At 37.4% G+C, this 12,477-nt stretch overlaps 1 protein-coding gene across 14 annotated transcripts in view; it reads left to right on the top strand.

Annotated features, from left to right (window-relative positions):
- Positions 1-12,477, top strand: part of NEB (nebulin) — a 206,310-nt gene that overhangs the window by 37,660 nt on the left and 156,173 nt on the right. For all 14 annotated transcript variants that reach the window (XM_063098291.1, XM_063098282.1, XM_063098237.1 and 11 more), the window contains exons 28-36: positions 1,253-1,450; positions 3,590-3,697; positions 5,425-5,523; positions 6,292-6,396; positions 6,487-6,594; positions 8,096-8,407; positions 8,513-8,719; positions 10,903-11,007; positions 11,786-11,893. In XM_063098291.1, the coding sequence (XP_062954361.1) occupies positions 1,253-1,450; positions 3,590-3,697; positions 5,425-5,523; positions 6,292-6,396; positions 6,487-6,594; positions 8,096-8,407; positions 8,513-8,719; positions 10,903-11,007; positions 11,786-11,893 (1,350 nt within the window). The remainder of the gene's footprint in view (positions 1-1,252; positions 1,451-3,589; positions 3,698-5,424; positions 5,524-6,291; positions 6,397-6,486; positions 6,595-8,095; positions 8,408-8,512; positions 8,720-10,902; positions 11,008-11,785; positions 11,894-12,477) is intronic.

Genomic DNA, 12,477 nt, shown 5'->3' with positions numbered 1-12,477 from the left:
CTGGTATGTGTGAGCTGGTGAGAACATGAACAAGAGTTAAAACAATATAGTAAAAAGCAATTCCACACACCAACTGCTGTTCCAACATTGCTTTATCAGTTTATTCCTAATAAAGACAAATCATATTTTTCAATGTCCTTTCATACCATCAGAAAGCTTCCACATTTTATTGGCATACACCAGGTCTAGATTTTATAATTCAGTGAGAGACTTGTTCAGTGAAAGTGACGACCCACAAAATACGAGAAGAAAGATCAAGTTCCCTAAGAAAGCTAAAGGTCAGATCATTTGTGAAATTAATTGCTGCAGAAGATTTATTATGCACGTCTGTACTTGCTAACTTGGGTCACTGTCTTTAGCATGTATGTGATTATTGAAAGATACAATGAGTTTAGAATTTTCCTAAAGGCAGTGGGTCAGAATTTTTCTGTCAAGGTAATTGGTGAGTGGATATGACGAAGCTGGGGATTTGACCTAATTAGCATCCTGGCTAACCACTCCAGAAAATCAGCCAATGAAGCTGCCTCCTGAGGCCCATCCAGGACATTTGGTTTATGAGCACACTGTACATAAGGGCCAAGGTTACTTTAACGGCTCAGTTTTACAAAATTTTCTCCTTTGGGTTCTCCTAACTGCTGCAATCTGAAGCTCCTCTTAAATTGTTATGAGAATTAAACTTGGTATGAGAAAAACCTTTGGGATTCTCAGTGGGACTTATCTACTGTCAAGAGAAGAATAAAGTAGAAAAACTTGTAACTATCCATTTAAAAATGGCTATAAAGCCAAGACATTAAGTCTACAGCTCTATTTATAAAGTAGTCATTTTATAAAATCAGAGGTATAAAATGATTGTCATGTGATTTTCATTAATTAAAAAATGCTTCTTCATTGGAAAACTCTTCAAAGGTTAGATTACACTAATAAAAATAACACTCGCCGGTGGTCCTTGAGGAACCCTGCCTTAAGATAAAATAATTCCTGACTGAAGCAGAAGCTGTGGCCTCTTCCCACTACCTGCTGCAGCTCTTTGACAGCTGCTCTTTGATCCAAAAAGAAATTTGAGAAGATCTGTCCACGTGTGATTTTCTGGGGGGTTTCAGCGATGTGTAACATAAGAATAAATTTGGGGGCAAAAGAACTACTCATGTTTGGATCTGTTTCTCTAACTTGCATTTATTGTTTAGGAGAGATCTCTGGGCTTTTCTGGAAATCCATTGAGGATTTGTGGTAATCTGGAATTTTCTATTCATAGCGTGAATATCGAAAAGACTATGAAAAGTCAAAAACGATCTATACAGCACCTCTTGATATGCTCCAAGTCACTCAAGCTAAGAAATCTCAGGCCATTGCCAGTGACGTGGACTATAAGCACCTCTTACATGATTATAGCTACCCACCCGATAGCGTCAATGTGGACCTTGCCAAGAAGGCTTATGCACTACAGAGTGATGTGAGTAACCAGGTTTTCTCTGTTCCCTATTTGGAAGGTGGAAACTGAAAAGGAATTCTAAATTGAGTAATGTTTTTGGCACTTGTCAGAGGTATCTGCATTGTCCTCTGTATGTAAGCAAGTATATAGTGGGAAAATACCTCTGTGGTTTTGTGAGAGCACACCCTTCAGGGTCAGGGAGACCCGGGTCTGGCATGCACTCCCTCACTGTTTCCCTTTGGGAAAGTCATCAACCTTGTGGAATCTACAATCCTCCTCTGTAAAGTTGTAATAAAACAAAAAATTTGTTTTGAGGATTTAAGTGCATGCAAAATACTTAGCGTGGTGTCAGGCCCTGGCAAATTCTCAATAAACATTCGCTGTTGTTATCATCACCATTACCATAATCATCACATTCATCATTATCAATAATTTTTTACATAGATTGCTATTTTGTCTGAAAAACAAATATCTTAAATTATTTGCAGCATTAAGTATTAAAATAACTGGGTTTTTTTCTGCAGATCAAAACTTCTTTGGGGCTGGCTGGTTCCCTCAGTTGGTTAGAGCGTGGTGCTGATAATACCAAGTTCCAGGATTCAATCCCTGTACCAACCAGCTGCCAAAATACAAAAAAAAAACAAAACCAAAAAAACCCCAAACTTCTTTAGGCAAATTAATTTGTCTGAGCTACACAATTGAATACTTTATCCTAACAATTATATATTTTTAAATGTGGTAAAAATACACATAATGTAAAATTTACCATCTTTACCATTTTTAAGTGAACAGTTCAGTAGGGTTAAGTATATTCACATCGTTGTGTGACCAATTTCCAGAACTTTGTCATCTTGCAGAACTGAAACTCTGTATTCATTAAATAATAACTTCCCGTGTCCTTCTTTCCCTCACCTATGGCACCCACCATTTTACTTTCTGTTTCTATGAGTTTGACTACTCTTGATATCTCGCATATGTAGAATCAGTATTTGTTTTTTTGTGAATGGCTTATTTGATTTAGCCTAATGTCCTCAAAGCTCATCCACATTTTGGCTCATGTCAGAATTTCCTTCCCTGTTAAGATTAAATAATATTTCACTGTACTCATATACCACATTTTGTTTACCCACTCATCTGCTGGTAGACATTTATATTGCTTCCACTTTTTAGCCATTGTGATTAATGCTGCTATGAACATGGGTATGTGAATGTCTCTTCAAGATCCTGCTTTCAATTCTTTTGGGTATACACTCAGAAGTTGAATTGTTGGGTCACTCAATCATTTTTAATTTTTTGAGGAACTGACATCACATTTCCATACTGGCTGCACAATTTTACCTTCCCACCACTAACAATTCTATTGTATGCATTGTTATGTTTTTATTTGTTTAATTTTGCTATGTTTCTTTATCCCAAATAGATTGTAAGTCTCTCAAGGGCAGGAACCAAATGATTTCTTGATTTTTCATTCCAGTTAAAAGGCCCACACTAAAAAAACAACAACTTGAATTTTATATCTAGAATGTAAGTTTCAGGTGCTATACCACCTAAGGCCAGACAGCAAGGGTAAAGTAACTGTTCCCAAAATAAGACCAATTTCAAATAATAACTGCTCCCTTAAGCAAATTATTTTAAAATGTTTTATTAGCCAACATAGAAACACTTTTAAGTTGACCAGTACACATGGAGGGCAATGTGTGCAAACACAAGTAACTACTACCAAGTCTCATCTAACTAGAACACAAGCAAAATTATTCACCTGCCATGTGGCCTTCAGTCCTAATTTGGCCACGGAAACATAATACTTATCGGGTTCCAGGGAGCAAACATCTCACATTTGATTATCTAAATTTAACAATTTTATTTATTCTTTGAAATATAGCTTTGAATTGAGCATTTTCCAGATTGGAATTAGAGTTCCACATATTCCCATTCATTTGGAAATGAGGAGAAAATGGAATATATGCCAGTTAGAAGAAAACAAAAACCCAAGGGCTATTAAAATCTCTCACCGAAGAAACGTTTAAAATAACCTTAATGTATGGAGTAAGAAAGCTGGTCAGAAATCTTACAGATATCATTTTGGGTAAAACATTAATGATTTTATGTAATAAGGACGACACTGAGCAAAGAAATATAATCTTTCTCTTGGCATTTTAGGTCGAATACAAAGCTGACTACAACAGCTGGATGAAAGGTTGTGGCTGGGTGCCTTTTGGGTCCTTAGAAATGGAGAAGGCGAAGCGAGCTTCAGACATCCTTAACGAGGTAAATCCATCGGGCTTGGCCAAGAGAGATTTGTGAATGTGTTGTGTTAAAATTCTCAGAACCATGGGAAGGGTTTCCTTTACTGCTTTATTCTCTAGTCACTATGGCTGAGGAAAAAAATGTTACAACATGCACGAATTATCCATGTAGACAAGCATAAACCTTTTTATTACCAAAATCATTTATGTTAGCCATTCATGATGGAAATGATTTTTAACAACTTATCAAGATATAATTTGCATACCATGAAATTCACCCGAGTGGACACATTGAAAAGTCTTAATAAATTTATATCATTGTGCAGTCATCACCACAATTATATTTTTAAATGCTGCTAGCACCCTAAAAATTTCCTTAAAAGTATACTTGCTCCCATCTTCAGCCCCAGGCATCCACTGATCTGCTTTCTGTCTCTAAAGTTTTACCTTTCCTAGAAATTTCTTTTGTGTCCAGCTTCTTTCACTTCACATGTTTTGGAAGTTCATCCATGTTTCTGCATGTGCTTGTAATTCATTTCTTTTTATTGAGTAGTACTCCGTTTTATAGACATACCACATTTTGATGATCTCTTACCGGTTGGTGGACATGTGGATTATTTCCAATTTTTGGTGATTATGAATAATGCAGCTATTATAGAAATCGTCTTTGAAGAATTATATTCCCTGTCATATTCTGGATGACTTTGAAGTAGTATATAAATTATTCAGTCTAAGAAAAAACGGTGATGCTCCTGAGGCTGGTAAAGCAGCAAAGTTATCTGTCCCTCCTCTGTCAACAGCTTAAAATTCTCACACTTGTCAGGTGAATATATCGTCAAGGAGGGTAGACTATATAAAGGACAGAGGTGCTGAGGATGGGTTGTCTCCCACACTCAAGTTTTTGTTCTTCTTGTTGTTTAGTGCTTCAGTTTGTTTTTGGTAAAAACTATTTTGTCTACTCAGAGATGTTTCAGAAAAAGTCCTGGGTTGATCATTTTCAGAAGTCTGAAGTTGAAAGAGTAATGTTACTATACACGCAAAAATAGGATGTATAATATGCACAAAAGAAGAGGACTGGGACAATAAATAGAGAAAAGTGTAGAAAGAAGGGTAGCTAGAAGTTGCCAACTCCCAACTGGGACACCCTCCCAGTGTCCCCTCTCCTGTGCTTCTTCAGCACTTTAGCGATAACCTATGTACTAACCACATTAAGGCCTGCAAAGCAAAAGATCTATCTCTCATTAATAGTCCCTTGCTGTTGCTCTCGTTCCTCAATTCCTCCTCCCTCAAATGGAGTAAAGGGAATTTCTTTACTCCAGTTGCTGATAAAGGGACAGAAAAAAATGAGATTCCTGAGAACTTGTTAGTGTCATGCAAAGACATTCCAAATATCCTTGCTTGCTTTTCTGTTCATCCTTTAGAAAACTCTTCAATGTTTCTTGATTCTGCTTAGCTGAGAACATCTTCTTTCACATCATAAGCAAGAAATGAACAGGGTAGTGTGTCTGGTTCCTGAGAGTGGTATTGGTCTGTCTTGTTCTGAGCCATCCAAAATTCAACTGATTTTTTAAACATTGACTTTTGTATTGTATTTATTTTTTCTCCAAGCCAATAAAAAATCTAGTATTTTTGCATTTTAAAATTAGGAAAAATCTTACTTGTCCCTCCAAAATAAGTTTCAAAGATTTTGATATATTAACCTTCTTTAAAAAAATATAATTGTTTTTCTCATTTTGATTTGACAAACAGAAAAAATATCGCCAACATCCAGACACACTCAAGTTTACTTCAATCGAAGATGCTCCGATTATAGTACAGTCTAAAATTAACCAGGCCCAGAGGAGTGATGTAAGTGTTAACCCTATCTGTATTTTAATAAATGTTAACTAATAAGAATATATTTGTATTTCAAATGTACTAGTTATTATGAAATCTAAAGACCCTCAGTTACACGAACAATTGTATAATTCCCCAGCTGTTATTAATAAAGCATACCTAATTCATATCTTTGCAGTAATGTATGTTGTGCCAACTGTCCATTTAGCCATTTGATATCTCTTTCTAAGGAAAAGACAAGAGAGATTTCTCTTAATGACAAGAAAAACTACAATCCTATTTCTAGGAAAGACCAGAAAGAATGAATATAGGCACTACCTCAAATGGAAAATTTAAGTCAGAGCTAAGATAAAAATCATATATAGTTAAAATCACCCCTAAGTACCTTAATTACCCACGAAGTATAATACAGGTGGTCGGTGTATTCCATCCTATTAGCCTTTCCTGTGCTCAAGAAAGTGTTTGCAGGTTAACATTTTCATTGGGACACCTCCCTGGGCTGATTTCCGCAAAATGCCCCTACCTAGGTCCAGAGGTTCCTAGTGCATGCTGAGGGATCTTTGCCCAGACAACCAGCACCAGCACAAGACTCTGTGCAACTGCATATGTGACCATGAAGACCTACAGATATTTGCAGTCAAATATGGGGACGGCACAGAGAGTGTCTTTCCCAAAACCACCTCTGTGAAATATGATCCACCTGAAATTATTTTCCTGTGCCTTTAAACATTTGTCTCCACTTTATTTATATTTGTTTATGCATTTTTTTTTCTCTTCCAGATTGCTTACAAAGCCAAAGGAGAGGAAATTCTTCACAAGTACAACCTGCCCGCGGACCTGCCCCAGTTCCTGCAGGCTAAAGTGAATGCCTACAATATCAGTGAGGTGCGTGTAGGGGACTCAGAGGCTGATGTGCATGTCCAGCCTTTTCTAATGTGGCCTCTGAATTATATTCAAATGACATTTCTTTTTCAGAATATGTACAAAGCGGACTTGAAAGACTTGAGCAAGAAGGGATATGACCTGAGAACTGATGCGATTCCCATCAAAGCTGCCAAAGCCGCCAGGCAGGCAGCCAGTGATGTAAGTCCAGCCGAGGACGCATGTGTGCAACTAGAAAATGTGGGCAGGTGGACTTGGGGTCTGACAGCTACCCAAAAGTCACCAGGTCTGCTGTCCCCGAATGGGAGCAAGTCTGGTTGGAAACTATGCAGAAAAGAAAGTTCCCTAAACAAATCTGAATTTTCTGGAGGGGGAAAGGTTTGTATAACCTTCTACTGATCAGCTACAATCAAGTCCCCTAATTTAAAATTCTCATCTGTATTTCTGCACAAATTCTGGTTACTTCTCGTTTGGAAATAAAGAAGTGACTTCCCATTTAAGTTATAATCGCCTCCTAATGGTGAAATTTATCTCAAAACTTTCTTAATTTATGTGATTTCCCTCTTTCCCTTTCTTCTCTCTTTTTCCTTTATTACTTCTACAGACTGGTGACTTGGTCTTGAGTTTCACAGCCTCTAATAATCAGTCATTAAGTTCCATTAAAGTTAAGAATTTTATTTCTTATCCTACTCTACTTTAGCCCAGATGTGAATGAAGTCACTTTGCTCTTTGAGATTTAAATAAAATTATCTCACCCGCCCCCCACCCCCTGCAATTGTCCTATAGGAACAGGAATCTCCTCCCTGGGATTTCCGCAAACACTCTGAGGTTTCTCTTTTTCTGACCACCTCTGGATTCGGGTTTGGTGTGGCTGAGCTCACCTGGGCTCCGTTCCAGGATCTACTTCTCTTTCTTCTCTGCACGACCCTGAGATGGAACACAGCCTTTTCCTGTTGGTTTTCCTGAAAATCCCAAGCACAATTTTATGGATTGTTTGAAATGAGGTTTCCATTACACCTATGTAAATGTTATGATTGAATAACAAATATCTGTCCTAAAAAGCCCTTCCGCTCAGAGTTTCTCACTGACCCCCTTCTCTATGCATGCTCTCCTGCAGACACCCCCCTTACCACAAACCTTCCCTCACATCTCTGCTTCTCAGTTTCCCCAAATCCTCTGCAGGTCTCCCCATGGAAGCTCAACCCTCTCACCTTATTATTCAGAGCCAGTTAGTGTTTACCCACTACCGGCTCTGGATCTCCCTCTGAATACACAAGGACTCATTAAAATTCTGCTACTACTACTTAAATTCTACAACTAATCAAATAGCCAGCTGCCTGGGGCTCTAGCAGCACAATATAATTGGTAGAGATTGTGAAATATTTATCTTTTCACTTTTCTCTATCCATGTCTAAGTGGAAAGAACAATGTAGAGATTTAGTTTGTTATATGAGTTACAAAAATGCTCCCACCCCAACCTCTCTCAGGTGGGAAGAAGAAGCTACAGACAATCAAATGGGCTCTAGATAACATTTTTATTTTGCCAGGCTACATTTCCAAGTATATTCACATGAATAGCTAATTGTTTGGGTATTGATGTACAGTAATTTCTGGGAAGCTCGATTACTTCAAATTACGGCTTCATTGTTCAGTGAAATTTTCAGAACTACATTTAAAGTATGGCCACTTTTGTTTCCAATAGGTTAATTACAAAAAAGATTATGAAAAAGCTAAAGGGAAAATGGTTGGCTTCCAAAGTCTCCAAGATGATCCTAAACTAGTTCATTATATGCATGTGGCCAAGATGCAGTCGGACCGGGAGTATAAAAAAGACTATGAGAAGGCAAAGACCAAATACAATACACCCCATGACATGTTCAATGTCGTGGCAGCCAAGAAAGCTCAGGATGTTGTCAGCAATGTCAACTATAAGCATCCTCTCCATCACTACACCTACCTGCCTGATGCCATGGACCTGGAGTTGTCTAAAAACATGATGCACATACGGAGTGATGTAAGTGATGTTGACTCCACAAGAAAACCCCCCTTTAGGTTCAGAGCCTGTCATCAGAGAAACCACCACCTGGGACCTCACTCCTCTTTTCTCCCATCGCTGTAGAATGCTTACAAGGAAGACTACAACACCTGGATGAAAGGCATTGGCTGGATACCTATCGGTAGCCTTGAAGTAGAAAAAGTTAAAAAGGCGGGAGATGCCCTGAATGAAAAGAAATACAGGCAACATCCAGACACACTCAAATTTACCAGCATCGTGGACTCCCCGGTTATGGTCCAGGCAAAACAGAACACGAAGCAAATCAGTGATGTGAGTACAGCAAAAGAGAGAGGGCAGAGGATAGGGAGGGAAGATTTTTTAAAAAATAAACATCAGCTCGACATTTTTATTCTTTTGGGCCAATATCTTTTCATTTTTAATTTATTATTTTGTTTATTTAATATAAAAATAAAATTATAACTATCTTTAGTTTGGGCACTAACATTTTCTTTTTCTTCTATCTTGCTTTTTGCCTGCTTTTAAAAAATGTTTCGTTTTGAACTGCCTTTGAAATACTGTGCTATTGGATAAATTTGATGAGGTGCAAAAAATTCTATTCTAGTACCACACCCACACCCACCCACCCAACTACCCCCCCACAGAATTTAAATTTCATTCTCAGACGCTTTATTGTGGCAAATTCATTGTATCCAATTCTATGTTAAATTGCTCATAGTTGCTCCCCATATGTAAAACAATACAGGAAAATAATGCATGTGAATATAAGTTTTTGCTTCTCAGAATTCAGCATACACAATTATTATAGAGACTTTCTAACTTATGTCTTGGTGAAGATTAGTATTGTTTGCCTACCTGTCCATGAGCAGGGTAGATGCTCTGGCTAAAGTCAAAATTTCTAAAGGAAAGTTTGGTGTATAGAACAGTTAAGGAGACATCAAAAGTATTTGCTTGTTAATTCATTTAATGAATGTTTTTGAACACTTGCCATGTGCTAGGCACTGTATTACATGCTGATGGATAAAGATGAAATAGATGGGGATTGGTGGGATGTAGGGATTAATAAGAATATAGAACAAGAGCATAAGACAAAGACATGGATACAAACAGAGCATAGTCATACAGAGAGATGAACACTGCAGGACAGGAATGTTAAGTACGAGGGAAGTGGGTAACTGCCTACCAGAGTTGCCCTGGCAAATTAGGGAAGGGTGCATTCCTGGCAAAAGGAACAATATAAAAGTGGTCAAGAAGGGATGAAGGAAAGGACAGTGAAGGGCTCAGGGTTGTAACCCGTCATTGAGGATCATGTATGCTAGTTTGTAGAGTCTGGACAATATGGGGTAGGTAACAAGAGATGTTGAAAATTTTTAATCCATAGAGTTGCAGTACCCGGTCTGTTTTAAAAGATAACTGCCAAAAAGTGCCGAGACTTTGGAGAGGGGAGAAACTGTGGGCAAAAAGATGAAGTAGAAGTCTGTTACGGAAACCCAGGAGAGGCTTAGTTAGACTTCAACTAAGGCAGTAGCAATGGGAAAGAAGATGTTTGTAAGGTAGAACTCATGAGATCCTGTGACTACTAAGATACTGTTCCCAAAGGCAGTGAGAAACTGAAGATAACTCTTGGGTTCCTAGAAAAAATTATTTAGTATTTGGGGATTAATTTAGACATCAGCTGTTTCAGAGTTTACTTGTGGTACATACACACCAGTGTACAAATGATATTCTACATAGACATGTCTGGGAAACGGGGGTATATATGACCAACGACAGTAAAGAGATTAGAAATCTACTTGTGATTCTGGTTTTATTTTAGTTTTAGGAATATGCAATTTATTTCTTTTTTATTACCCAGAGGAGGATACAATAAGATGTATGCATCATATACTTTGATGTCTTTCAGTGAAAATTGTATATAATAACTTTAAAATAACAATATGAAGTCGTAAGCCTTTTGAGTATACGGGATTTGTGTGTAAGCATATTCATATTATGAGGAAATTATTATGTGCTTTTACTGATACAATTGTAATTGGAAAGATTTTTAGCAGAAATGGAAGATTCATTCTAGCTACTATTTTCTCTCTAAGGATAAAAAACCAAAAACTAAACCCCCCGAAAACTAAGCAAACTTTAAGAGCTACTAACTGCACTGGCAGAGTAAACTTACCTGGCTTTGGTGAATCCTATTATTCATGTTAGCGTTTCACATTTGAATTTACTTTCCATTCCTCTCTGGCAGTCAAAGATTTTTGTATCCTTAAGGATTTTTTTCTCCATATGTGTTAATAGACAGAGTTGTTGGGTCTTCCTAAAGATAACATGATGCTTAGTTTAAAAAAAAAAAATAGTAAAACACCTCTGATGATTTTTAATAATAGAAATAGTGCGGGGAGGGGGAAGTGCTAGGAATAACTCCTTTAAGCATGCAATTAATGGATTTTTCTTTTTGCGCTATAAGTGATGCATTTTATTTTTGTGACTGTGTTTTGAAGATCTTATACAAAGCGAAAGGAGAAGATGTGAAACATAAGTACACTATGAGTCCTGACCTTCCTCAGTTTCTCCAAGCCAAGTGCAATGCTTACAATATAAGTGATGTAAGTAGGGTCTTTGAAGGGGTGTGAAATTCAGACCTGACAATAAATAACATAATTTTGGGGGTAGGATGGTGCCTTGACAATTATTTAGGTCAATTTCCCACATAGGCCCCACATAGCATCCCATGATGACGCTCTTCACCCCCTGAGTTGGCCCTTTCAAATGTAGGACAACACTAAAGCTTGCAACATTCTTCTTTATATAGGGCCCACAATCTATTCCCCTAAAACTTCTACTTAGTTTTCCTAGTTTTGCACATGGGAGAGGTTATTATCCTCCGTAAAAATAAATGAAATCTTTAGTTTTCCTAGTTTTGCACATGGGAGAGGTTATTATCCTCCGTAAAAATAAATGAAATCTTTTTTTTTTTTTTTTTTTTTTTTTTTACAAAACCCCTAAAATTTCTAAAGCTGACCATCAGGGCTTCTCTTGGCCTTCTTTTCATAAGACTGAATAACTTCATTTTCTATACTTGGTCCTCACATACCATGGTTTCCAGAACCTTATTATTGTCCTCTGGATCCACTCCAGTTTTTTGATAACCTTCTTCAATATATGCCAAAACCGGAGATGGGTGAATAATTAGTGAAGAATCCAATGGTTTCACTCTACACACAAAGTGTGACCCTTTGCTAATGTGACTTCCTAAAACAGTATGTGCTATGGGGGATTCCTTTGACTTATATCTGGAAAAGAATAAAACAATCCTGGCACTGAGGAATCACTTTAGCTGATTAACACACGCTGTGCTGACATCCTTTTTGCTTTGGCATCCAGGTCTGTTATAAACGGGATTGGCATGATTTAATAGCCAAGGGCAACAATGTGCTGGCCGACGCTATTCCCATCACTGCGGCCAAGTCATCGAGAAACATTGCCAGCGACGTAAGTACAAATTTTAGGTGAAATTTGAGTGATTTGCCTTTTAAGAAAGTAATCAGATGTGTGCTTGGTTAAATTGATGCCTTATTAAAAATAATATGTTGCATTAATGACATTCAAATTCTCCCCAAAATATTGTTTTGAAAACCTGTCACTTTTTCAACATTTTTGTGATTCTTTTCAGTTGACCCCACTTGGAGCTGTCATAACCTGACAGCAGCGTTCTCCCCTGCTTCATAGCCCAAATTACCTTCACTGAAAAAAAAAAAAAAAAAAGAACAAATTACCTTCACTGACACATTTCCCTGACAGCCCCATTTGTTTTCAGTGGGAACACCCTGACTGATGCTAACGTGTTAAATTCAAGTGACTGCCTGAATTACAAATGTATTAAGAAGATTGAAAAGATGTTATATAAAACATACGGATTTTATAAACCAAATGGAAAAAAGCCCACTTTTTTAGGATGCAATTTTGATCTGTGTAGATCAATGCCCCTTTCACATGTAATAGAAAAAGTATATGCTTACACTTCTTCCCATCTTTGAAATATAAAATTTTTAAAAAGCGCACATACGCTGCAGAAT

The sequence above is a fragment of the Cynocephalus volans genome, chromosome 1 (genome assembly GCF_027409185.1).
Source record: "Cynocephalus volans isolate mCynVol1 chromosome 1, mCynVol1.pri, whole genome shotgun sequence".
NCBI classification, from domain to species: Eukaryota; Metazoa; Chordata; class Mammalia; order Dermoptera; family Cynocephalidae; genus Cynocephalus; species Cynocephalus volans.
Note: the sequence above shows the minus strand (reverse complement) of the source record. Positions and strands in the feature narration are given on the sequence as shown.